At 47.6% G+C, this 27,774-nt stretch overlaps 1 protein-coding gene across 2 annotated transcripts in view; it reads left to right on the top strand.

Annotated features, from left to right (window-relative positions):
* The window catches only part of P2RX5 (purinergic receptor P2X 5), a 354,731-nt gene that overhangs the window by 204,667 nt on the left and 122,290 nt on the right, over positions 1-27,774 (top strand). For both annotated transcript variants that reach the window (XM_069615208.1, XM_069615207.1), the window contains exon 4: positions 7,830-7,905. In XM_069615208.1, the coding sequence (XP_069471309.1) occupies positions 7,830-7,905 (76 nt within the window). The remainder of the gene's footprint in view (positions 1-7,829; positions 7,906-27,774) is intronic.

Below are 27,774 nucleotides of genomic sequence, written 5' to 3'. Positions count from 1 at the left end.
GAAGCCTGCTGTTTGGATTTGACGCTGCTGCTTTCTACCCGACAATAAATATCACTGGCTGCTTTAACACAAGTGATGCACACATAGCCCATGTCCCCATCAACTTTGTAAACCCTCAAGACAACAATAACACTAGCTTGCAAAAAGAATAATCTACAAACAAACATGTTTTCCTGTAACAAAATTCAAAGATTATTCCAGTGAAATGTATGATCACCTTACATGCTGCAACACAAAGTTGTCACGCAAGGAAAACACACATTTGGGGCAGATTCTCAACAATTTGCCCAAATGAAAATGGTCCAGAGAATGCACTCGTTTTATTTGCGCTATTTTCATACCTCACGTCACTTTATTCGCAAAGGTGACCTGCACATTTCTGGAGGGGCTGGACAGTCGTGCAAAGGTGTACTGTCCAGCCTCATTCCATTCATTAGTGTCGGGAGCGGCTCCTGGCCACCATAAGCAGGGACGTCATTTAGGGGTCGCAACCGCGACCACTGGAGTCTCCCTTGCTACCCCTAAGAAAAATGTATTAAAAAAAAGTTTTTTTTTTTTATTGCAACTCCTGTGCTGCATGTGGCTCTTTGTTTCTGGAGTGGCTGGTTTTCTGCTAGCTGTAGCCAGTAAGATAGCTCAGTGGGTAGAGCTCTTGCTACTGCAATGTGTGTGTGATCTGCAGGTTCGACTCCCCGCAAGGTCAACTCAGCCGTTCTTCGTGCTGAGGTTGATAAATGAGTACCAACACAGGTTGGGTGATATTGTGTGTGTATTTGTTCTATATGAAGCGCTTAAGACTAAGTGCTATATAATAACACATCATTATCGTTTGGCCCTGGATGTCTGCTTGCATTCACAGTAATTTGGTAATATGGGCCTATACCCGCTGATATTAACCATACATATGGTGATCCATTCTTGTATGCAATGTATATCACTTTAAAGTGATACCGTAACCATATTTTTCATAGTGTACTTAGAAATAATGCTATGCGTGCCACTTCCTGTTTGGTCAATGGGTGAAAGGTCATGTTTCATCGCTTCCTGTGATGTCACTTAGGGGCGCAGTCAAATGACATCACTTCCTGTAATCTCAGAGGTCAAGGGTCATGCGGTGTCACTTCCGCTACCCCAGGCATTTTGGTGAAATGACGTCCCTGAACATAAGGGCATTTCACCAAGATTGGCCGTTAATAGGCTCGTTTCGGTGAAATGACTAAAAAAAAGAAAAATCATTTGGGGGATGGAAATGCTAGTACGACAGCAGCGGTTTAACGCATGGCTGTCACACTTGAAAAACAAATCATCAAGTCAGAGATGGCCCTGCCATTATTTGCACCTACTCCTGTACCTGTTTCCAAAGGAGCAGGGGGGGTGCCCCTGTTTCTGGGCATTTTGAAGCGCAGTCTGTTTGTGAATTGGGGATGCACTTTAAAATGGCCAGAAAGGCCCCCCTTATTTGCGCAAAGGGGGGGAAGGGGCATCTGAATGAGTGCATCTAAGATGCCATTTGAGAGTTGGGCTGAAACGTTTTTTTGGCGCAAGTGAGGAGATGCACTAGCACATCTCATTTACGCCCCAAATATCTGGCCCATAGGAATGGTTATCATGAAAAAAATCTCTCTCTCTCTCTCTCTCTCTCTCTAAAATAGGATGTGATTCTGCAATGTTTAAAGAAGGAATTGGTATGTACGAGGTAAAGTGCAAAATGCAAGATTATGACTGGTGTCACCCTCTAATGCACTGGGCAAACTGGTGACAATGGAACTTTATTTAACATCTATTTCAAAATCATGCACACCTCAGGCCTATTATAGATTTCCTGGAGTTGAAGAGAGGAACTTCTGTATAAAGGTTCGTTTTCATCAATTGAATAAAATCGAAAGGCTAGGAGCAGAAACTGGTATCCAAAGAAGGGGAAGACATTTCAGAATATGTCTGGACGAGGATTCAGAACAGATTTTACAGCACCTGTGTGAAGAGCGCCCAGCAATCAGATCAATACAGGATTACTATTGTGCAAGACTTGGACATCATGTTCCTTCTTTGTAGACTGATCATTTTTGGGAAAGATTATTACAGGGAAAACAGATATCCTTAATGATTAGCTTATAACTATAATGATATTATTATATATCTTTTTAAACAGGGAGTTTAAGAGTTTGGAGGGAATCAGCCAAATAAAAGTGCTTATGTAAAATTGGATTTTATTTTTTATTGTGCATTTGGTTAGAAAAAAAACCCTTAAGCAGATTACACAATATTAAAAAACACAATTCAAATTATCAGTAAAAAGTATTTGTTACAAAACATTTAATCACAAAAAATTCAGTGCATCTAAAAAATTGCTAATGCAATTATTAAACATTTCAATCGTACATCAAATTACAAAAATTACCCTAATAGATAGGAACCAAATAGTGGTGGGAAATCCCAACCTCTACAAATAAGCGTCTAGTGTTAAAAAAGGGAGTGCTTTTATTGCTTTCCCCAAGGCATAAAAACAAGGCAATTACCTCCCTACTAAAATATATTGGAGAAAAGACGTCACCATTAAAGCGCAACTGAATATAAGGTCAGTGCCTCCTTCCAGATGTAAAAAGCCACTGATGTTATGACCAGGTATTCTGCCGCATAAAGGTCACTCCAAAATTGATCAGTCTCTATAAATTCCTCATGGTTATCCAGTGCCCGGTATCTCTTATGATATTGCGACTTCAAGATTGGACAAGAGGTTAATGCATGCCGGCTGGTTTCAACCGAGCCATGGCACATGTGGCTAAGTCTTTCGTCATAGGGAGTTTTAGCCCTGCTACCAGTGTGTTCGAGGGTAGGGGGCATATTGAAGCACATATAGATAATGCATCTTCTCAGATTACCTGCACATAGTTTGGATAAATATGGGCATGGAGACTCCAGCTGGAAGCCTTGCAGACAATATTGGTGGAATCTTTTTCCCTGCAATTTTGACATATTGTCAGCTCTGTCCCAGTCTCCAGTTTTGTTTTTTAACAGGGTCAGCACATGGGGTGAGTTCAGCATCATTTCCAGAGAGAGGGCATTAATGCAGACCTTTGCAGTTCTTGCACAAATGCATTAGGGCCCCCTTCCTGCATACTTTGGGCAATGACCCGCAAAAGGGTACTAGTGTGGAAAGCAAAAAAAAACTTTGCAAGAGAAACCTGCAGCGCTGTAAAAGCCACAATGACCTGATTGATGGAAGTCCCAGTTCGCACCTTAGTGCCTTGACTGGTACTGTGCTAGGGGCACCCAGCATGGTGCAAGGTATTTTCCCCTCCATTCTTTCCAGCCACTCCACGGGCGATCAGGTAAAGCCTCCAAACCATAGAGGATCCCCGGAGTGATACTGGTACGATAAATGGCCATCAGGCCCTCCACATTGTTTCAACCCTTCCTGGCTAAAACACCTTTTGATGACCAGCCACTTTTTCAGGGCTTTAGATATAATATGGTCACCAAAAAAGGCAAGTACAGTAGGGGATTTAATCGGGAAGCCCAAGTAAAGAGCAGTGTGGGCCAATTTCCAAATAAAGTGGAGTTTTCTAATGGATCTGCTTCCAATGATTAATATCTTAGATTTGGAGGTATTGATTTCCAAGTAGTTCCTAGTCGCAAAGGAAGACAGTGCATTGATGGATCGCTGGAGTCCAATTGGAGTGAAGTCTAAAAGCACGGTATCGTCGGCGTAGGTCAGCCATGGTGTTAATTCACCTCCTATGCAGGGAGGGAAATTACGCACCAATGGCATCACATCATCCATATCAGAGACATAAAAGTTAAATAACAGGGGTGCAAGTATGCACCCATGTTTAAGTCCCTGATTGGTAGCCATGGGTTGGGTGAGGGCCTTGTCCTGATTCAGACGGACAACTACTGAGGTGTCACTATATAGCATTTTATATAATATAAAAGAAACAGGTCCAGACCCCAGTGTTTCAACTTATTCCATAGCAACGGACGTGAGACATAGTCAAAGGCCTTGGTATATTGATGCAACAGACATAAAGTCTTTTATTCTGGCATCTGTATACTTTCCATGATGTAATAAAGGGCACATATCGTATGGGGTGTACAATGTGCCCTTCTAAATCCTGTTTGGAATTTCTTCAGGATTCCCTTCTCCTCTACCCGCCTATTAAGTTTTTTCAGGATCAGGGGTGCAAATAATTTGGAACTTGAGTCCAGCATGGCCAGTAGTCTATTGTTGGAGAGGTCCATCCTGTCCCCTTTTTTAAATACAGGGACCAGGATGGACACCCTACAACTCGCTGGAATCCTGCCACTGGCCATTATCCGTTGGTATAATGAGGACAATATGGTTGCCCAAAAAGATGGATTTGCCTTGATGATGACATTTGCGATAGCGTCAGGGCCGGGTACCCTAGAGGCCTTCAACTTCTTTATGATCTCTATAATGTCGTCAGCCTCGAACCCAGTGGTGGTCCCAACCATAAAGGTGGGGGGTTCCACCACTAGTTTCACCAATTTGGCATCATGATATACTTCCTCCATATTCCCAGCCCACTTCTCTTCTGATATAAGGTTCAACAGCTGAGGGATAGATAGTGCCTGCAAGAAAGTTCCTATAGCTCTGAGGGGTAGATAGTGCCTGCAAGAAAGTTCCTATAGCTCTGAGGGATAGATAGTGCCTGCAAGAAAGTTCCTATAGCTCTGAGGGATAGATAGTGCCTGCAAGAAAGTTCCTATAGCTCTGAGGGATAGATAGTGCCTGCAAGAAAGTGCCTATAGCTCTGAGGGATAGATAGTGCCTGCAAGAAAGTTCCTATAGCTCTGAGGGATAGATAGTGCCTACAAGAAAGTTCCTATAGCTCTGAGGGATAGATAGTGCCTGCAAGAAAGTGCCTATAGCTCTGAGGGATAGATAGTGCCTGCAAGAAAGTTCCTATAGCTCTGAGGGATAGATAGTGCCTGCAAGAAAGTTCCTATAGCTCTGAGGGATAGATAGTGCCTGCAAGAAAGTTCCTATAGCTCAACCAACATTTTTTGTTGCCATTGGCCTTTAGTCGTCCGAACAGGAACTTCCAGTTTGATATTATTAAAGGAATGCCTATGTTGCCTTATCCAGTTCTTGTACTGGGTCAGGAGCAGACGAAGTTGTGCCGCTCTGTCGACACAAGGCAGACTGAGATCTTTCTTGGCTGTTGCTCTGGCCTTACGATAGACCTTCTCCCGCAGGTGTATTGCGATATCAAAAATCCCAAAATTCATGCTATTATCGTTAGGTTTCACATGATTCAAGTGTAAACACCCGGCGAGCGTCTACATCGTGGCTCGCAAGTCCATTTCTCCAATGATAAGTTGCCGGAACAAATGAATAAATGTACTTTTCTTACATCACTATCCAACCAAATGATCTGATCACACTGCCTATTCACTGCAATATTTGCCCCAATTTGCTGGAATTTCAGAGGGTCAAGCAGTGATTGTGACCAGGTGATGAAAGCATGACCACTGTATAGAGTATGTTGAGGGGACTAACGTGGGCCACAAGGCAGAATCAGTAAAAACATAATCTATACAGGAAGAAGCCCTAAGGTTAGTCCATGTATAGGCTAATGAGCTGTTTCCCTGGGATTACTGTTCAGACATACCAAGTCATGAGTATTTAAAAACTGCCCCCACCCTTGATCTCCCCTTTTCCTACATGACTTAACAGGATTCGTGTTTAGATCTAATTCAGGATCCGAATGGAGCATGGGTTCAAGAGGGGAAATGTGGGCGTTATAATCACCTGCAATTACCACACTTTTCCGCGGGTACAGATCGTACATACGGGAAAGGAGTCTTTCTATGGTTTTCTGGATATCTTCAGAAACCACTGCACCTGCGGGGTCCAATGACCAGGAGCCTGTTTACAATATGGGCAGGGTAGAGGCCCTTGGCGCGTTAAAAATAAATATATAAATAAATAAAATAATGTTTAGAATGGTAACAGAATATAATAACACGGCGTCCAGTGTATAGCAATCGGCTATTCCACGATGCAGCTTGTGTCTTTCATTGGCCCCTTGGACCTTACTTTTTTTAATATTATATTTTTTGTTGTGTTATGGTTTAAAATCAAAGCCTTCCATTAAACTACAGTTTGAAAAGGAAAGATAACACATCATGGATATTTAATAATAATCTGAAGCAAATGGGTACTGATGCACCCCAGTAATGAGGAGCCTTAACTTTAAGTGCCAAGGACGAGTATGCTTTTCCTCTATGCTATCCGCCCAAATTCCTCTGCATCAATGCAGCCAACGCACTGCAGCCAAGCACCTCTCTAAGCACTGCAGCCAACATCTCTCTGGCATTGCAGCCCCCTGAGCTATCATCCAGCCCAGCACCTCTCTAGCACTGCAGCCAACATCTCTCTGGCATTGCAACCCCCTGAGCTATCATCCAGCCCAGCACCTCTCTAGCACTGCAGCCAACATCTCTCTGGCATTGCAGCCCCCTGAGCTATCATCCAGCCCAGCACCTCTCTAGCACTGCAGCCAACATCTCTCTGGCATTGCAGCCCCCTGCGTTATCATCCAGCCCAGCACCTCTCTAGCACTGCAGCCAACATCTCTCTGGCATTGCAGCCCCTGCGTTATCATCCAGCCCAGCACCTCTCTAGCACTGCAGCCAACATCTCTCTGGCATTGCAGCCCCCTGCGTTATCATCCAGCCCAGCACCTCTCTAGCACTGCAGCCAAGATCTCTCTTGCATTGCAGCCCCCTGAGTTATCATCCAGCCCAGCACCTCTCTAGCACTGCAGCCAACATCTCTCTGGCATTGCAGCCCCCTGTGTTATCATCCAGCCCAGCAACTCTCTAGCACTGCAGCCAACATCTCTCTGGCATTGCTGCCCCCTGAGTTATCATCCAGCCCAGCACCTCTCTAGCACTGCAGCCAACATCTATCTGGCATTGCAGCCCCCTGCGTTATCATCCAGCCCAGCACCTCTCCAGCACTGCAGCCAACATCTCTCTGGCATTGCAGCCCCCTGAGTTATCATCTCTATCACTGCAGCCAGAACTTCTATGGCACCACAGCACCACGAGCTATCAGCCAGCACAGCACCTCCTTACCACTGCAGCATCGTGCGGTATCCGCCATCTTTCCTTTTCTCTAGCATTGCAGCACCTTGAGCAATCAGCTCGCCAAGTGCCTCTCTACCACCGTGGCACACCAAGCTTGAAACTAGCCCAGCACCTCTCTACCACTACAGCACCATGAGCTATCAGCCAGCCTAGCACCTCCTTACCACTGCAACACAGTGTAGTATCGCCATGTTTCCTTAATTTTATCTAGCATTTCAGCACCTTCACCTATCAGCTCACCCAGTGCCTCTATACCACTGTGGCACACCAATCTTTCAACTAGTCCAGCAACTCTCTCCCACGGCAGCACCCCGTGCTACCAGCCAGCCCAGCAGCTCTCTAGCACTGCAGCAACGTGTGTTTTTTTAAATAATTATTTGTCACAAATTAAACATGTTAACAGGTATAGTACCTGTCAAAGAGCATCATGTGTGGCAAGTAATACATTTGTATTTGGCGCGAGTGCGTTTCAATGTGGTTGCAATGTCAGCCACGTCCAAACGTCCCTCGTGCCAAAATCGGCGGCGCCATAAAGACTTCTGCGCCAATATGGGCATGCCGAAATGGCCACCGCGATGAAGCAGTTGCAACAAAACCGGCCTGCAGCAAAACAGTGGCGCCGAACCAGGGTGGACCTCTATTTTGAGCTGCCCTCGCCTCTGCGTGTTGTGTCGCGTGCCATGTATAATGTCCAGCTTTCTTGTCTTTTGCAGAGCGCCGGCATTTTCGACGCGGTGTGCACCAAAAACGCGGACTGCCAAGAGGGGGAAGCAGTCGTTGCTGGCAACGGTAGGACCCCAGACATTTTATTCCTAAACCACATGATCGCAGCTGTTTTTCTGTGAATAACGTCTCATTAAACATGGCATTTCCCTACGTGGCATACCTGAGAAGTCTGTTCAGTGTTTCACCCAGGTCTGGTAGTCCCCAGTTCGCTGTAGGGGCCTACACAGAGGCGTAGCTAGAAATGTCTAGCAAGTGGGGCCTGAAGCTGAGTTCACTTGGGAGGTGGGGGAAGGGGCCCATCAAGTTGCCACCTTGAAATCTGTTGGTCAGTGTGTAGGTTCATTCAAGATGTCAAGATGGCGCGTGTGTATACTATAAATGTAGCTCAACTTGTTTCTGTGCTTTTTTATCTATCTTCATTTCATTTTTAATTTTACAAAGAGAGAACCAGGTGTTGCATGGAGGCCCCGCGGCCCAGTGCACGCGGGGGCGGGCATAGAGTGAAAGATAGGCCGCGCGGCCTGTGTCGCAGCTCCGGTGGGAGCTGAATAAACACGCAGCACACACTGTGATAATATGCCCGGACTGCCTCCCGTACTCGGGGCAGGGCTTTTATTGGAGCACCCTGCGTCACCGCGTAGCGGAACGCAGGGCGGATGCAACATTCCTCCTTTATTGTAAACAAAACAACAATAACACAAATGCACTAATATCAACTCACAAAAAATACGCAAATGTCAGAAAACCACCCAGTCCTTACTGTTCATAATCTACGGGGGCTGACTACCACACATAGTCATTGAGCCGTGCGGGCGGTTTTGTAGCAGTTCTCAGACCATACCGCCCTACTCGGGGGCTAGCCCCCGCTGACCCAGTGGGTGGCTCACCTTCACTGTCCGGGTCCCCCAGGTCTGGCTCGCTCAACTGTTCCCAAGTTCTGTCACCCGCTCCTGCCTCGTCCTGGATGGACACAGGCTCTTCTTCGCTGGGCTGAACTTCTTAGTCTTCCTGGTGGCACTCGCCATCGGTCCGCAGATTCCTTGGCACCGCCTTCAACCATGACGCATTTCTCGTCACCTGGCGGCGTTCTCTTGTCACAGTCACCATGGTTCCTTGCCTGCCACTGACGGTCCATGGGAGCTCTTCATACCAAGTGTCCAGTTTCGACCTTGTTGGATTACGCAGCATGACCACTTGGTCACCCACTTGGTGACTGGAGGGCCTCGCCCTCCTCTTGTCGCTCATGTGGGCGTTGGCGCTCCATCTCCTCCTTTCTGTGCGCTCTTCGTTGACCTCATCCGGGGTCCTGCTAGGATGATGCGGAATCGAGGATTTGATGACTGTTCCAAACATGAGGTCTGCAGGCGGTATGCCTGTCGTGCTGTGGGGGGGTGACTCGATAGTTCCATAGGAAACGGTAGAGGTCAATCTTCCACAGGCTGGTATTCGCCCTCGCCACTCTTAACACTTTGTTTATGGTCCTCATGAATCGTTCTACATCCCGTTTGCCTGGGGCCACCTCGGCATGATGTGATGGTATTTTACATTGAGTTCATAAGGATACTGTTTGAATTCCTCCCCCGTGAAGGGGGGCCCATTGTCACTTTTAATGGAGGTTGGCAGACCATGGGTTGCGAACATTTTCTCTATGGCCGGGATGACCACCTCCGCTGCTGTGGATTCAACTATTTCGACTTCTGGGTAACGGGAGTGGTCATCGATTGCCATCAAAAGGTAGAGGCCTTCCCGTAGCTTGCAGAAATCAATGCTAATGGCCTCCCATCGGGCGCGGCCACGTTCTGCTGACAGAATTGGTTCTGGTTCCGGTGGGGCCCCAGTTATCTGGCAGGGTAGGCACGTGCTTATGAGTGTCTCGACCCAGTCATCGATCTGTGGGAACCATACCCTGTGCCTGATCCGAGCTTTCATCCGTGACATCCCTTGATGTCCCTCGTGGGCTAATGCCACTATCCTGTCTTGTATGCTCAATAGGATGATGATGCGATTTCCTCTTAGCAGCAGTCCGCTCTCGGTGATTGACAAATCTTGTCTGACGGTGAACATGGCGGATAGAAAACCCTTCGCTTCCACCGTTCTGTTGTTTGTGTGCTTCATGAACGTCTTCCAATCGCCTAAAATGATAGCATCCTTCACTAGGTCACAGCAAGGATCTCTGTGAGTCTCCGACTCAATGTCCTCGATGCTGACGGCCTTTGGCCTCATGGCGCATACCATCTGGCATATATGCTCCTCGGTCTCTTCGGCCACTTGGACTTCTTGTGGGCTTGCCGCTCGAGGATGCCTTGAGAGGAAATCTTCCGGGTTTACGCTGCCCGGCTGGTAGACCAGTTCAAAGTTGTACTGCTGAAGGTGGAGCAGCCATTTGGTGATCCTTGCCGGCGGGTGTGACGACGTACCCATGAAAATGGGTAGTAGGGGTTTATGATCAGTGATCGTCGTAAATCGGCGTCCATATAGGTAGAGATGAAAATGCCGACACCCCCACAGCACGGCGATGGCCTCCTTTTCAATGTGGGAGTATCTCTGTTCTGTCGCCGTGAGGGCTTTCGAAGCGTACGCGATGGGCCTTTTTTCCCCCTCTTTAGTTACTTGCATCAGGATGGCTCCGATCCCTACTGGGCTCGCATCCACAAACAGTTCTGTGGGGAGCTCAGTGTTGTAGTACGCCATTTTTGTTTCGACAGACAGGGATTCCTTGATGTTTTCGAAGGCCTACTGGCACTCCTGCCCCCACTCCCACTTGGTATTCAATTTGGTCAGTTCGCGTAGGGGCTCAGAAAGAGTGGCCAGGTTTCGGATGAACCTGCCACAGTAGGTGGCCATGCCCAGGAAGCTACGTACTTCAGTGGGAGTCATTGGCGGGCTTGCGGCCTGAATATCTGCGACTTTCTGGGATCAGGGGAGATGCCTGTGCTGCCGAATTTGTAACCAAAAAAAGTGATTTCAGATCTGAGGAATTCGCACTTTTCCCTGTGGATGGTTAATCCAGCGTCTTCTAGCCTGCCCAGTAGGGTCTGCAGCCTCTTGAGATGTTGTTCCCTGTCAGGAGCGTGAATCAGGATATCGTCGCTCACGTTAAGGACACCGGGTATGCCTCTGATGACTTCTTGAATGGTTTGTTGTAAAAACTTCGGCCGCTGACGATATCCCGAAGCTCAGGCGTTTGTACCTTCACAGCCCTAGATGCGTTGAGAAAGTCGTAATGTAGCGAGAATCCCTGTGAAGTTTGAGCTGGTGGTACCCCGCCTTCAGATCAACTTTGGAGAAGACACATGACCCTGTAAGGTCGGCCACGATTTCATCGATCGTGGGTGTGATGTGGCGTTCCCTTTGAATGGCAGTGTTCGGGAGACGCATGTCTATGCAAATCAGGACTTTTCCAGGCTGTTTGGGCTTCCTTGTTACCACCATTGGAGAGACCCATGGTGTGGGCCCTGTGACCTCCTCCATGATGCCGGCATCTTCCAGTGCTTTGAGTTCTCTCTCCACTTGTTCCCGCATATGGAATGGTGTTTTCCTGTGCCTTACTGCTCTCGGTTGTACCGATTCATCAATATGCAGTCTGATGGTCTTGCCTTTCAAACACCCTATCCCGTCTTGCAGCTTGGGGTATTGACTTAAGATGTTTTCCACCTCTTTTACCTCATCGACTTGGCAGATGAACTTGACCACCCCCAGATCCTCCGCTGCGTCCCCACTCAGAAGGCTCTCGATCCCCGCCTTCACGACGTAGATTTTCGACCATAGCCTGTTTTTGCCATGGACCAGAGTGCTGCGGAACCTGCCAATGACTGGTAGGGGCTTCCGGCTGCCGTACGCAAACAGCAGTATGTCCGTGCTCTTTAGATCTTGTTGTGGTTTTAGTGTCTGGAATATGCTTGTGGGCATGACGTTCACCGAGGCACCCGTGTCGATGGTCATCAGAACCTGCTGGTTTTGGATGGTGACTACGCACTTACGCCTTCGGACAGTCTTTCTCTGTGGTGCTTGACCTTGGTTCAATGCAGACACCAGGTAGATCTTCCTCCCTTTTCTGTCTTTTCCCTTACCAGGGTCATGGTGCATGCCCGAGACATCATCGCCGTCTTCCTCCATTGAGGAATTGGCTGCATCGACCCTCCTTGCGCTGGCCTGCTTTTTCTTCTTGGCTGCGTTCTTTTCCTGAGGGTTCTGTGAGGGCTGTGCCGTGGTGCCCACTGACCTGCATACATTCGCATAGTGGTCCTTCCTGCCACATGCTCCGCATGTGGTACCTTGCGCGGGGCAGTTTCGTCGGCCATGTCGCGGTCCACCACACCAACCACATTCCACCGGTTTTGAGCGTAGCCACCGCCAACCTCGTCCCTTGTGACTTGTCTGTTGGTGATCTGGGACACCATAGCTGTGGTGAGGGCGGGTTGCAGTTTATGTAGCCTGGCCCCCATGTTGGCAGCCCTGGTGTGTGCCAGTTCCCTTTGTCGTCCCAATTCGAGTATCCATTGGAGGGGAATGCCTCTCCCACTAAGCACCATCCGCCTCAGCTTTTCCGATTGGATGCCATTAATGATTTGCCTCCGGATCTCTTTCTCGACGTTGGTAAATTCACAGGACATGGCCAACTTCCTTAACCGTGTGTGGTAGGCATCCAGTGTTTCATCCTCTGCCTGAATAGTATTGCAAAATATGAATGTCTCATAGTCCGGGTTTAGTTGTGGGAGGAAGTGCGATGTTAGGGCATCTTTTGCACTCAGATATGCGTCCTGGCCATCGTCAACGTTTAGGGAATTGAAAATGCGGAGTACCTCATCGCCCACGCTTAGCAGCAGGTGCGTCTTCATCTTCCTGCCAGTCGTTATGTCCTTGCATTCCATCGCCATTTCGAACTTTTGGATCCATAGCTGCCACCTGGGTCCACTTGACGACGGGTCTGTGAAGGGGTCGAATGGTTGGACCAGTACTGATGAACCTCCTTGTGGGCGAGGCTGTGGTGATGACATTGACAGGTTTGCCGTGATTCTTGACGGCGTGCCGGTTCCAGGGGTGGATTTCCCAGTCGCCATGTCGTAGTGCTCTTGTTCTTCCTCGGTGTGGATCCTTGGGCGAAATCCGCGGATTGTACCACTGCGCAGTGGTGGCCAGATCCGGCGCTCACCTCATGCGCTCCCGTCAGGTCAGGCACGTTATGCCAGTTGCAGGCCTCCAGTGAAGTTTCCTGGAGCTCCAGGTCCCTGGGGAGGTGGATGGGGGACCAGGTGCTTCCACATCCGGATGGGGGAAGGGGGGCACCCTTCACCTCGTGCCTGGTGGATGCTGGTGTGTTGCATCTGCCCTTGGTGAGCGGATGGCACCGAGAGAGAGAAGGAGAAAAAAAATGTTTTTTTTTTTTGGGGTGGGGGGTCACGTGTGTGGCCCCTCCCCCCCCACCAGGTGTCCAAAAATGTATGCGCGATGGTTGCGGGCCATCTGCATTCTGTTATTTGCCGAGCGCATGTGTCTCACGAGCTCCACCTCGTCGCCATTGTTGCATGGAAGCCCCGCGGACCAGTGCACGCGGGGCGGGCATAGAGTGAAAGATAGGCCGTGCGGCCTGTGTCGCAGCTCCTGCGGGAGCTGAATAAACACGCAGCACACACTGTGATAATATGCCCGGAACTGCCTCCCGTACTCGGGGGCGGGGCTTTTATTGGAGCGCCCTGCATCACCGCGTAGCGGGACGCAGGGCGGATGCAACATCAGGTTTGCATATTCCAAGATGAAGGAGGGTAAAACAAGTATTAGAACAAAAAAGTAGAATTCGGGATCCGAGTGGAGTCTGACAACCAAAGGGAAAACGTTACTGTGGAAATCGAATGAATCATTTCTTCGCAACAGGAGACAAAAAAAGGCTGGATAAACAAAAACTTAAATGTAGTTCATTTTGTGACCTATCCTCTCTGCGCCGACTTTGCCATGTAGTTCTCTACGTCGACGCCTTTGCATCGAGGATTGTGACCCCAATGCAAAGGCGTGTAAACTGGGTCTTTTGGGGCAGTGACATGGAGAGGTGTAGTCGGGCGGCAAAGAAGAGGCTGACGTGGGGCAGCACGCAGCACCGGGATGACGGTTGCAGGCACAAGTAAGTGTGGGGGTACAGCAGTGGCGTGTTCAGGGAGTGGCCTGGGGAGGCACGTGCTACCCCTGGAATCTGATTGACCACCCCATGTGCCACCTCATTATCCTAAACTATGATCATTATGTGTGTGTCCCGAACTCAGCGGCAACGTGCTAGCCTTGGAAGCAAGACGACACGAAGCAACACAGGTTTGATCCCCGGGTCCACGCTTAGAAACCTCTGGGTATTTAAGCGCGTTATAAATACGCAACTTAGACAAAAAACAATTACTAAACAAACAATTGCTGTAACAGTGCCTCGATGCCCGTGGGCTGTGTGAGCGCTTTAAAAATGCAAATAAATTAATAATAAATGTGTGCGCTCGTACTTCATGCCACCTCTGCATAAGTCAGTGCCCCAGTTGGGACACCCCAGTCAAAAGAGTGTGGACACGCCACTGGGGTACAGTAAGGAGGAGGTGTGAAAGGGGAACCCCCCCCTTTCTGGTAGTGCAGGGGATGGGGAGTCGAGGGAGGGACCATCCTTTGAAGAAGCAGGTCAGGGTGGGGCAATGGTCGGGCAGCGAGAGAAAGGCCCTGCACAGTAAATCTCATCGGACCAAAGACATGGAACCATATATATCTTAGTAGGTTTCGCCACACTCATGCCGTTCGCAGAATGCAGATTGGTGTTCGCCATTTTGTGTTGCGTGTTGGCCGTGTTTCCTTTAGGGCGGGAACTTTCTGAAATCATTTTTCGGGACACTTGCCCACAAGGTGGCCATGACGTCACGGCATTCATTCACATTTGGCCCGTCCCCAATTGGTAATTAAACAATCGGTCAGTGGTATTCAAATTAATCGGTCAGTGGTATTCAAACTTTTTCATACCAAGTCGAGACTGATAAATGAAAGGAGACGGGACGGTTACCCATCCGGCACGGGACAGAGTCCTCCAAAACGGGAGAGTCCCGCAAAATACGGGAAGGTTGGCCCTGCTAGGCTTCCATCTTGCATTTCCAGCGGTGGCTGTACACGCCTTCTGTTGTGTTCTTGTGTTGTGTGCACACTTTCAGGTGTGCCTGGGTGCAGCCTGTCATAAAAGGCGATTGACCAGGGATCCTGAACCAATGCAGAGGATGACCTGGATGACACTGTCACTGCCAGTGCAGCACTCTGTGGAGTCACACAATGCTCCATGGGAGGTCCTAAGAAATAGACGGAAGCCATTGAGGGCCCAGAGGGAGCGATGCTCCCTATAAGGGCCGAAGCTGTGAGCTGTGGATGCTTTATAAAGGGGGTGGGGGAGTGCCTCTCTAAAGGAGCAACTAGAGAATGCCTGAAAGAAGCCAAATCCCACACAATGGGCCTCATTCTAAGTTGGACGGTCTAGTAAGAAAGTGCTGGTATTGATGTATAATGGCACTTTACCGGACCGGCCGACTACAGGTTTGCCGGTGGGGCACCTGGAGGTAAAGCAGTTGCCCCAGTGGCAAAAAAGCCGTTATTACCAGCAATGGTATTGCCGGTGCCGGTAAGGAAGGCAAATCCCATCATGGAGTCCCATCAGACTCCATGAATGGAGATCAACACCGCACTCGGCACCCGTAATCTGGCGGCAGTGCCGCTTGACTAAATGCCAGAAACGGTAATGACTTTTGCCGGTATCCTGCCGGGTTTACCGCCAGAATACCGGCAAGGTTATGATGAGGCCCAATATATGGTTCTTACGGAGGTGAAAACAAAGCAATGTCCGGGATAAAGATGGATGAAATGGCACAAGAACCAAAAAAGGAAGGAATTCTCCCAGAAAAGGAAATAATTAAGGATGGTAGAAATAAAGCAATTCTCTTAGGAAGTAATGATGTGTAGGGTGGTAGAAAGAAAGGAATTTCCCGGATATGGTGCAAATATATGGATCACCAAATTCCTACAAAAGGAAGGACACTCTGTGTGCCAGATTGACAAAGGGGCCACAAATGGTTAATAGAGAGCCTAGGCTACCCATAAACAGCAATGCCCCTAAGTGGTAAAGGGAGCTTAGGGAGGGTGGCATCTACAGATCAATGTCCCAGATGGGCAAAGGAGTCACCAATGGTTCAAGGAGAGCCTAGGCTACCCATAAACAGCAATGCCCCCAGGTGGTCAAGGAAGCTTAGGGAGGGTGGCATCTACAGGTCAATCAATGTCCTAGGTGGGCAGAGAATGGTTAAAAGAGAGCAGTGCCTTTGGCAAGGAAGCAATTCTAAGATGGCTCATGCAGTTCAATGTCTCCAGGTGGTAAAGGTGGGGGAGGGGCAGAAACAGAGCACACCTGAGGTGGTAGCACAGGACAGTAAAAATGAAGCAATGCCCCCATATGGGAAAGGAAGAATAGAGTGGCCGAAATGGAGCAATGCCCCAGATGGAAAGGGAAGCAGAGGTTGGCAGACACCGAGCAATGCTACCAGATGGGAAAGGAAGATCAGAGTGGCAGAAACGGAGCAATACCCCTAGATGGGAAAGGAAGCAGAGGGTGGCAGAAACAGAGCAATGTCGCCAGGTCGGAAAGGAAGCAGCAATGGTGTAGGGTCCTCAGATGGGACAGGAAGCATCGTTTTGTCAAAACAAGGAAGAGTAGAGTTGTAGAAGCAACACAATGTCCCAGGTGAGGAAATGATATTGGGATGGCTGAAAGAGCACATTGCCACAGACAAGGAAGGAAACCTAGGCTAGCTGAAGGTGAGCAGTCATCGCAATAAGGGAAAGTAAATGGTAATTCAAACGCCAGTGCCCCCAAAACAGAAGGGAACCTAGGATGGCTGGTAAAGCACAGAGCTCCATATGAGATGGGACGCTCGGAATGCCTCAAAGAAAGATGCAATACTCCAGATGAGGAAAGATCCATGGATGGGTAATATAGAGCAGTACCCCAGATAAGGAAGGAAGCCTTAGATGGGTGATACATAGCAGTGCCTCGGATAAGGAAGCTTTGGAAGGGTGATGCACAGCAGTGCCTGGATAAGGAAGCCTTGGATGGTGATGCATAGCAGTCCTCGGATAAGGATGTGAAGAAATCGACCATCTGCACGGTGGGTGCGCTATCGCCTTGGGTTTTTTTGAATTTAAAATGAAATTGAATGATGGTAGATCAACCTCCGGAAAATGTGTGGGGCTAATCTGCACACATTTTCTAATGCTCACCTCATGACATACGCATAGACCTGTGTACTCTGGGTGCACACATACTACAAGCGCAGTTCCCCTGTCATGTTTACTTGGGATCTGACAAGTGAAGTACACAATGCATCTCAAGAAGGGGGAGGGCCAAACCTTCCCCTTGCCATGGGTAGCCTAATTAATTAACAAAGGATCCATGGATCCATCCTGTCCTTTTGTTGGGCCCTGTAGCTAGTGAACGCTTTGCATACTAATCAGAACGTAATTCAAACAGGCCCACGTGGGGCCTGGCTACAGAGGCTAACAAAGGAGACAGGATGCAACTATGTCAACCTGATACCAGCTCTCGCCCTCAGTATCGAGTGACAGTGAAATGTCATGTCTGGGACTGTGGGTTTACAGTAGTCATCCCTGCAGTGGGGACCCCATTCAGAAGGTACGAGTATGTGGTTTGACAGAGCCAGAAAATCTGGTCTCGCCACAGCTTCAAATGAGTCCTGCCACTTTAATCAGGGACCACAGAGAGCTCCATTTACCAGAGAGACCCTTTGATCCACACCAGACAGGAATATGGGTGGGACTTAGTATTACATGTTTTCACCCCTTTACCTTTTCTGTTGCAAAGCGCTCTGGTTATGACTTCACACATACAGGAGATTGTTGGTGCGGACCAAGTATTGGTTCATTAAGGTAGGCTTAGCCTACACCAATTCCTATGGTCCATTTGGCCTTAAAAGAGGGCCAAGCCCGTCTTTTGGCAGATCATCTGAAGACTTTGCAAGGAGTAGCAAGAAGAACTCAACATTGGACCCTGGGTAAAGGTACAGTCTGCCTTACATCTTCCGCCAGTGAAGGAACGTCAGGACCTCCAAGAGGGAACCAAGATCCTCCCTTAAACATCTCTCAGCGAACAGAGGAAGATGCCGAATACAGAGGACCTTCCAGCGGCTCCAGAACCGGTACCCAGCCAGCACACAGCGTGCTCTGCTTAGCTCTGCAGCAAGATTCCTAGGTGGGAGGTGCCAGAGAGTCTCTGAACCTGAAACCAAGGACAAGGCAGCTGCCTGCAACACACTCCTCAGATTTGGGTCGTCTGCCAAGCCTAGTGAAGAAGCTAGGAGAAGTGCATCGACAAGCATCTACCGACATCCACCTTAAAGGATATTTTCAAGCCAGTCGACCCCTCGAGCTGCAACTGACTGCACCACTGACTGTTTTTACACTGCAGTCGCTAAACCCATTCCGAGTCGAACCGCTGACCAACACTGAGACAACGATAACTGATGCAACCCACTGTGTAGGCCAGCCTGCAGCCGTGTGTGCAGCCTTGCTCACCGAACTTCCAGCCGTTTGATACCCGTAGCTGTCTGCCATCTTGAACTCTGTTGCAGAAGCTGCCAAGTGCCATGAAACTGACTCGACTCTCTCAAGTAACAAGAACACCTTCAAGCACAAGGTACATTGTGGTTCTGTCCCCCAGGTCCTTCTCTGAAGACTCCTAGAGACATTTTAAGACACATTGCTCTCTTTGTGCTGAAACCGAGGATCCTTCAACTGTTGCAATTATTTAATATACTGACTACCCTCTTGTCAGTATCAAGAGTGCATCCCTTTTCCTTCTTTGAAGCTTTCTGTCCTCAGCATTCCTTTACAGGGTGGGTTGTATTTCGTAGTGTACTAGAACTGTCTGTTGAGATAATAATAAATAGATGGTTAGTTGTATACAGCCTTGACTGGACAGTCCTTTTTCTCATTCGGTAATCATTGTATTTTCGCTGTGTTGCAACTAACGATTCACGGCCTTTCGTAGATAAGCTTGCCGATCCATACACGTTACCAAAATTGGACAAGAAGGTTTATAATTTGCTTGTGTTTCCAATCTCTTCGTACTTTTCTGGTGTACTAGAGGTGTGAGGCTGATTGATGGTTTAGAAACCGATATTCATCCCTGGACCATTGGACCCCCGGAAGTTGATTTGTCACAAAGGAAGTCTTGGATGGGTGGTGCATAGCAGTGCCTCGCATAAGGAAGCCTTGGATGGGTGATACGGAGCAGTGCCTCGGATAAGGAAGCCTTGGATGGGTGATACAGGGATCTATGTGAAATTTCCGAACCGGAATAACACGCGACGGAAATGTTTGCATGGGGAATGTATGCACTACAAAATGTTCGTATATTTCCCATGCAAACATCCATTTCAAAACCCTACAAACTTACACCCCCACCCACACCCACCACACACCCACAACACACCCCCACCCACGCCCCCAACATACCCCCACCCTTCTTACCTTTTAAGACGCGCTGTGTCCCTGCGGCACAGGAACCCTTTCACTTCCGTAATCGGGAACCGGCACCGCAGGGTCCTTTTCTTTTTTTTTTTCTTTTGTCGGGTGTGCTGCTGGGGTGTCCCCCGCAACCTCCGCTCACTATACTGTACAGTGAAGCGAGCGGGGTGTTGTGGGGGACAACCCGCACCCCCAGCTTTTTTTTTTCATTTACCGACCCACCAAAACACATACCACAAAAAGTTCGAACTTTTGGTAGTTCGAACTTTTGGTGGTGTGTGTTTTAGGTCTTTTTGTTATGTCGGTAAATTGTATTCAGACATTTCGTCCTAACCCTGATACAGAGCAGATCCGCGGATAAGGAAGACGGGGATGAGTCATAACAGAAAAGTGCCTTAAAAAGGAAGCCTTGGATAGGTGTTACAGAGCAGCGCCTGGATAAGGAAGAAAGCTACAGATGGGTGACATAGAGCAGTGCCTTGGAAAAGGAAGCTGTGGATGGGTGATACAGAGCAGGGCCCAGGATAAGGAAGGCATGGATGGGTGATACTGAGCAGTGCCACAGATACAGAAGGAAGCTGTGAATGGGTGATACATAGCAGTGCCTCGGATAACAAAGCTGTGGATGGGTGACATAGAGCAGTGCCTTGGATAAGGAAGCTGTGGATGGGTGATACATAGAGCAGTGCCTCGGATAAGAAAGCTGTGGATGGGTGACATAAAGCAGTGCCTTGGATAAGGAAGCTGTGGATGGGTGATACATAGCAGTGCCACAGATACAGAAGGAAGCTGTGGATGGTTGATACATAGCAGTGCCTCGGATAAGAAAGCTGTGGGTGGGTGACATAGAGCAGTGCCTTGGATAAGGAAGCTGTGGATGGGTGATAAATAGCAGTGCCACAGATACAGAAGGATGCTGTGGATGGGTGATACATAGCAGTGCCTCGGATAAGAAAGCTGTGGATGGGTGACATAGAGCAGTGCCTTGGATAAGGAAGCTGTGGATGGGTGACATAGAGCAGTGCCTTGGATAAGGAAGCTGTGGATGGGTGATACATAGCAGTGCCTCGGATAAGAAAGCTGTGGATGGGTGACATAGAGCAGTGCCTTGGATAAGGAAGCTGTGGATGGGTGATACATAGCAGTGCCACAGATACAGAAGGAAGCTGTGGATGGGTGATACATAGCAGTGCCTCGGATAAGAAAGCTGTGGGTGGGTGACATAGAGCAGTGCCTTGGATAAGGAAGCTGTGGATGGGTGATACATAGCAGTGCCACAGATACAGAAGGAAGCTGTGGATGGGTGATACATAGCAGTGCCTCGGATAAGAAAGCTGTGGATGGGTGACATAGAGCAGTGCCTTGGATAAGGAAGCTATGGATGGGTGACATAGAGCAGGGCCTTGGATAAGGAAGACATGGATGGGTGATACAGAGCAGTGCCCAGGATAAGGAAGCCTTGGATGGGTGTTACAGAGCAGTGCCTCGATAAGGAAGAAAGCTACGGATGGGCGATACTGAGCAGTGCCCCAGATACAGAAGGAAGCCATGGATTGGTGATACATAGCAGTGCCTGGATAAGAAAGCTGTGGATGGGTGATACAGAGCAGTGCCCAGGATAAGGAAGCTAATAAGGAAACACCCCATCTTCCCTTAATGGCCGCATTGTGGCCATGGCTTGCTGACACGTCCCGCCTTCCATCTGCTGGGACTCACCTAGTATGCTGTGGGCCTCTCCTCTCACTTTCTGAGCCAACACTGTTCCCCATTCCTGCTGGTGATTCTTTGCCCCTCCTCCCCTGAAGAATGACAGGAACAGGCACCGCCTGTGCACAGAGAACAGCCTGAGGAAGCCGGTATTGATTTGCTACTTTTAATTGCATTTTACACTATAACTGGGAGAAGGCCCGGGGGGAGTGACGCACTTTCGTTAATTTAGTGCAGCATTGCCAGTGCATTTCTATGGTATTAAATCCGTGCATAGTCGACAGACTCTTTCCCTTTACAGCCGGCCAGTATAAGCCAAACAGCGAAATGTTCAAAAAGTCAGCGTTCCATTTGTACACAAAAATGATGCAGTGGGCAGAATGGCATGGGCTGTTTTGTCATTGACTCCAGCTAGGGGACCTGCAGTTTGCCCCTGTCCCTTCTTACTTCAATACCTTAAACACACTTTGCTCACCACATAAGGACGGGCCTTCGGAATGCAACCTTTGGTTCTCCCAGTGTTTTGGACTACAGCTCCCATCAGTCATAGCCGGCATAGTTCATGGTGAGGGATCATGGGAGTCATAGTCTAAAACATCTGGAGAGCCACTGGTTGCAGACCCATGGGGTTGGGCATGGTGATATCCCACTAATGATCGCCTGTAGGAGCTTGGAAGGATAGCTCAGCAGCAACGTGCTCGCCTTGGAAGCAAAAGGACATACAGCAACACAGGTTCAATTCCCGGGTCCGTGCTTAGAAACCTCTGGGCATTAAGCGCATTATAAATACCCCATCATATCATATCGTTATACAAACAAACTATTGCAGAAGATCGACTTAACTTGAAGGGAGATCTAGTTATCTTTTTTGTATCCAATTTTACATGTTGGCAGCAGAGGGTTGGAAAGATTAAAGATTAACATTCCAAGAAGCAAAAGGCACATGTGAACATGTGAATGACTCAAAGCAGCATTACCTCAAGGCCGCCTTCCTTGTCACACTCTTCATGATAATGAGGGTCCTCTATGCATAGAAACTATGTTTTAAAAAAAAAATCCTGGCCCGTTAATCCTGCCAAATCTAGATTCACCTGGTACTTTAGCCCATATGGTCCCAGTCACACTTCCGGTTTGAACCAGGTGGGTTGACAATTACAAAAAAGACCAGAAGCTATGGACCAGAGGAACCATGATTGATGGCCAACATGAACCTTGATGGGATCCTGGACTATGTTTATAGTAAAGTTATGACTCTGCCAGGCCATGGTAGCACCAGTGAACTAAACCCTGTAGACATACACTCCCAGTTCGATGCGTCACCAACGCCATCATGAGCAACAAAAGGCCTGCTGGGACTCATACAAGGAAATGGAGCCTCGGAACCCGTAAACCACGTTTGTACCATTCCTTCAAGGTTGCCTGGCAATGGCTGTGGCTGCCTACTCTTATCAATGATACTTCAGGAGGGGGTTGTTGTCCATCTCTCTTTCCCCAACCTCTGGTGCATCCAAGCTGAGGCCCCAACATAGGTCATATCAGGGGGCATCTCAAAGTACCTCTGATGTGCTATCTAGGAAACGTAAGGATAACAGGAGGCACTCTGGCTCCTATGCCCACATAGGAATGGGTGAAATTGGGGCAATAAATCCAAAAGACCAAGGACCTCAAGGTGAGTAGGACATTTCAGCTGAGATTCAAGGGTAATCCAAAAGGGGTTGCCATTGGATAACGTCCTGGTGTTACCTTCATGTGACGAGTGCAGGACAGGTACATGGGTGACTCTTTCCACATTCGTATCACAATGCATACTGGAAAAGGGACTTGTGATTGAGAAATTGATTGGATGAACAGTGTGACACACTGTCAATTTCTCAGCAATGTAGTAAGTGCCGGTGTCGAAGTCTACTCTGGACTGGTGTTTTTCATTGCGAATTGTCCTGCATGAGTGTTGCTACATCTGAAATAGTGGGTAAATCCTCAATGAAGTAAGGAGTGTGGTGAGGGAGGCTACCCTGACGTAGTGATAAAATGACATATGTTAATCCACATAACTCCCTTGCCACAGTACTCACAGGCTTCCCTCCCTCCCCTTGAGGAGTCACGACTCCTAAGCATTGGCATCGTAGAAAGTACCCTGAACCCCTATGCCTTAATAGATGAATGCAATGTAAAGTGGTCTTATATAGTGCCCTTCAGCCAATAATGTTGGCCTCGATGCACGTGACTCTGTAAGAAAGGAGGGCACAGTGTGTTAGTCGGAAAGCAGGAAGGAGGATGCAGAAGACTTTGCTGTTGATGGATGTAGATTGGAAGTACCCGTTACCTGTGTGTCGATATAGAAATCTTTATGTTGTTCGTCGTTGGTACCGACCGTACAGGTTATCCATATGGGCAGCCCCTGGATTGTGGAGTGCAAAAATGAACAGCGTAGTTGTTGTTGCAAGATGGACAGGGTCTGAATCTGTTAAGTGCACAGACCTAGGAGGTCGTCAGAAGGAATGTGGGAGGTGTCAGAATGCAAGATTTTAGTAGTGAAGTTAGTTGGGGGATAAGATGGTGGAAAGTGGGGGTCAGCCAAAAGTTCTCACTTTCTGGCTCTTGGTGGTGCATTTCACTGAGATTAAAGTTGTAGATCAGCGCCACGGAAGAGAGGTTTCATAAGTCTGCATTATTTGTCGCAGATGGTAGTACCAAGAGTTTCAAAAACATGTTTGTTGAAAATTACCCCAAGTTTCTGGTGCACAGTTTTTAATCTGTTACTATTATTTTCTTTTCTTTAAAAGTGGTTTATTGAAAAGCTAAGTCTTGACCTGTTTCCTGTAAGTCAGGTGGTTCTCCTACAGGCAGAGAAGTGTGGGTAGGTTGTTCCACAATTTCGAGGCCAGAACTGAGAAAGAGTTACCTCCTTGCTGTTTCTTGTTGAAGTTCGGGACTATTATTAGTGCTTCTGTAATGAGTGTAGTGTTGAAACTTACTTAGGTTTTGAAATGAACCCTTTTTTACATGAGTAGCCAGTGGAGAGTACATAATGCTGGCATGATATGTTCAAATCACTTCATTCTGAGAAGACTTGCCGCTGCATTTTAAACTCTTTTGTCATTTCCTCATTAGGTAGTCTGGGAGTCTTAGATATAGACTGTTTGCATGGTCTAGTTTGGATAGTATTAGAGAAACGATGGCTGTGCTCCTGTGGTTGAAAGTTATGTAAGGTATGATGCTGCGTATCATGCGCAGCTGGGTGAAACAGTGTCTGACGATGTGTTTGACCTGTCGATCAAGAGTGTTGGTTTTGTCCATTTTCGGTCCAAGATTCCTTACTGTTGTTGATGAGTTTGGGCATGGTCCCACCTTGTCAGGCCACGGGATTGTGGTGGAGCCAGAACTTGTAAGATCATAGAAACTCAGCTCTGTTTTTCTAGGGTTAATTTTAGTCTGTTTGCTGTCATCCATGCATCCACCTGTGCAAAGCAGTTTTTTAATGTCTGGATCATTTGGTGATGAGTGGTTCACACATTTGTAGATTATTTAAGTTTCATCCACGTAGTTGTAGCAGTAGATTCCAGATTTATTGAGGATGTCAAGTAGGGCTGTCATGCAGAGGTGAGAGTGTGGATTCTTGGGGTACTCCACAGGTAAGTGGGTGAGGCCAGGCATTATAGGGGCCCAAGATTGTGGTTTCTGTTCTACCATGTGAGGAAGGAGGTGATCCAGTGCAGAGCTGATTCTTTAATACCAATATCTTCCAGTCTTTTCCAGAGGATCTATTAACAGAAAGATAGGGTCAGAGGCCGGCCTAAGGCTGCCTGGCCTTATGGACCAGGAATAGGTAAAAAACCACAGAGAAAATGGGGTAGAGGAGAAAGAATGGGGTGTAATGAAATACCCGGCAGACTGCTCAACAGTGCAAGATTTCAAAAGTTTTTTAACTTTTACAGTGCTGTGCAATATAGCAAATGCTGTCCTTGGTGGACATATTAATTAACAAAGGAGTTCATCACTCTAACTGCCCTGATTCCTGGTATGGAGTTGATTTGAGAAAAGAATTTGTCGAAAGTTGATGGCTAACGCTTTCTTAAACAATAAAGATGTAGGCCTTTCTTCCATATTAGATGCTCTGGTTCTAGTCTCAGATTCTGAGGGACAGTCAGGGCCATCTTAAGCACTTTTGAGGCCCTGTACACGTACATCTTTGGGGCCCCCCTCCACCAAACCAGAGGAATGAAGTGATCAAGAATATCTGCCCCCTCCCCCTGCCGCAATCATAACCCATAGGTTTATATGCTGCCTCACAGGATTAAAAATAAGGATGTTTACTCCCTGTAATTCCCATTACCCTCTTTATTCTTGCTCTAATCAGAATGATAAATAAGTACCATTGAAGGCCAACATTACCACTCTACAAAGAGACTGTTCTAGCTTAGATACAGGAGACTTTTTATCAATAGAATCCATGAAGGTATGCAGCCTGTAGTATTAATGCTGGACTGTATATAAAAGGTACATGTAACCCACAATAGACAGAGAACTCACATTTGCTGCCTCGCAGAACACAAACGTGCTCAAGCATGGATAGAGCAGACCAATTGGTAGGAAGGAGAAAGCTACACATACCATAGCATGGGCAGTGGATGCAGATTAGAAGCTACCAGGAAGGTGTCTGTGTCCAGACAGACTAAGATCATAAGTGGGACATGGTTTTCAAATAGTGTTGCCATTGGAGATCAAAAGAATAAAGTGCCTGTGGTGTGCAATATCTCAATTCTCACTATTATAGTGGAAGAAACACTATAGCAAGTGAAACCATGAGTGAGGCTGTTTTGAAGATCATACCCTGAGAAGGAAATCCCTCTGAAGGGCTGACAATTTTGAAAGGTTAGGGACTGGCGATTTCGAGAGGCTGGACAATACAAGATTAAATTAGACACCCAGCATTAATCTCTTGGACTAACAGTTTATGTTCATCGTCGGACGTGATTGCCTAGGTTTTAAAACACCCCATCTGAATAAACCAATGTCTAGACCTTCACCATAAGCATGACATGTTTGTTTGTATAGCAACCCCTATCTGGTGCAGGCACATTGCTGATAATAGCACCTGTTGAGCTGCAAGACCAAGTACATAGGCAGGCAGGTTTATAAACTTCAGACATAGGAAAGGCTCAGCCAGCCTTACAGGAATGTGCTATTCTAATCTCGCATAGGAACACATATCTCTGCAACGAGTGCTTTACACACCGGGCTAACTTCTGAACCATTGTGGCACTCAATTTACCAGTATGCATTTAAATTTTGGCTATTGCACATGTTCAACATAATTCCCACAGGAAGGAAAGAATGCTACAGGAGTTGTGCCGCAAGGAACACACATCTATATACACCACAGTGAACACAGAAAGCATTACATGATAAATTGATTGAGGCAGAATGTACTTGCCAAAACGGACAGGCAGTAGGTTTAGAGCCTCAGCAGCATGCAATACAGTATACTGATGTGTGCTATTTAAGTCTGGTGAACAAAGGAATCTTACTTCTTTAGATCAGGCCGTCTTGTGTGGGGGAGATCTAGGGTGGGGGCAAGTGCCCCTTTTGCCCTCCCATAAAAACGTCTCTGGGGACAGTGTTCCACAATTGAGGGCCAGCGACCGCCTGCCTCCTTTCTCAGAATCTCTTGAGTTTGAATGTCTAGGCCATTTTGTCAGAGTTTGATTGCAGGGTTCTTCTTGGGATTGTTTTGCCTAGATGGTTCGAGAGATACTTTGGACCGATCTTTCACGCTGCTCTTCTGGTGATACACAGTACATTAAAATGAATTCCCTTCTATAATGGCAGCCAGTACAGGTTTCTAAGCACTTCTGGTGTATTGTTATATTTCATTGGCCTAGAGACAAGGTGTACTGCCCTGTTCTGATTGACCTGTAATCTATTGATATGTTTGGCTGAGAAGAAGGCTATTACAATAATCCTATTTAAACAGGGTGTGTCACTGTACCAATAGAATTTGCGGTTGAGCGCTAGTGCCAGGGTAGTTTTCCATAAAATGCCTAGAGTAAAGTGTCAGCTACTCACTAAGGAGGATATATGTTTGTTTAATGATGAGATCTGGTCAAAGACTACACCCTGGTTGTCCTCCATTGTTGTCAGCATCAGGGCCAGGCCTAAGTTACTAAGCCAATGCTTGGGGACGGTTTCTGCAGATGCCTGGCCACAGACCCAGATTTCTATTTATCCAGGGTCAAACACAGTTAGTTTTCCCACATCCCAATAAAAAGCAATAAACAAACTGAACGAAGAAGGTCTTTCAACGAGGTCTCAACTATCCACAACCTCACCAACTACAAGCAACAACTAACCACAAACCGCAAAGACTAAACCCCAAGGACCAGGAAACACATCAATCCAAAGAGGACGCCCACTCAAAGGAATACAACCCACAACCCAAGCATCATACCTCACCACAAGAAAGACAAAGAAGCCAGAAATTATAAGAAAACCCTAAACGCTCGGGAAGATGCCGACCCTCATGATCCCACAAATTCTGAAAAACTGAGCAAAAAACAGCCTAGACGGCCCGAGAAGACATACAAAGAACAAAGCAAAGACAGACTACATTGCTCGCTATCCCTCCACGTACTACTGCATTACTGCATGGTAAGCAAAAACACCCCAGAAAGAACGAACCGACAGCCA

The sequence above is a fragment of the Ambystoma mexicanum genome, chromosome 9 (assembly GCF_040938575.1).
Source record: "Ambystoma mexicanum isolate Mex_15411 chromosome 9, UKY_AmexF1_1, whole genome shotgun sequence".
In the NCBI taxonomy this organism is placed as follows: Eukaryota; Metazoa; Chordata; class Amphibia; order Caudata; family Ambystomatidae; genus Ambystoma; species Ambystoma mexicanum.
This window is presented reverse-complemented; position numbering and strand designations above follow the sequence as displayed.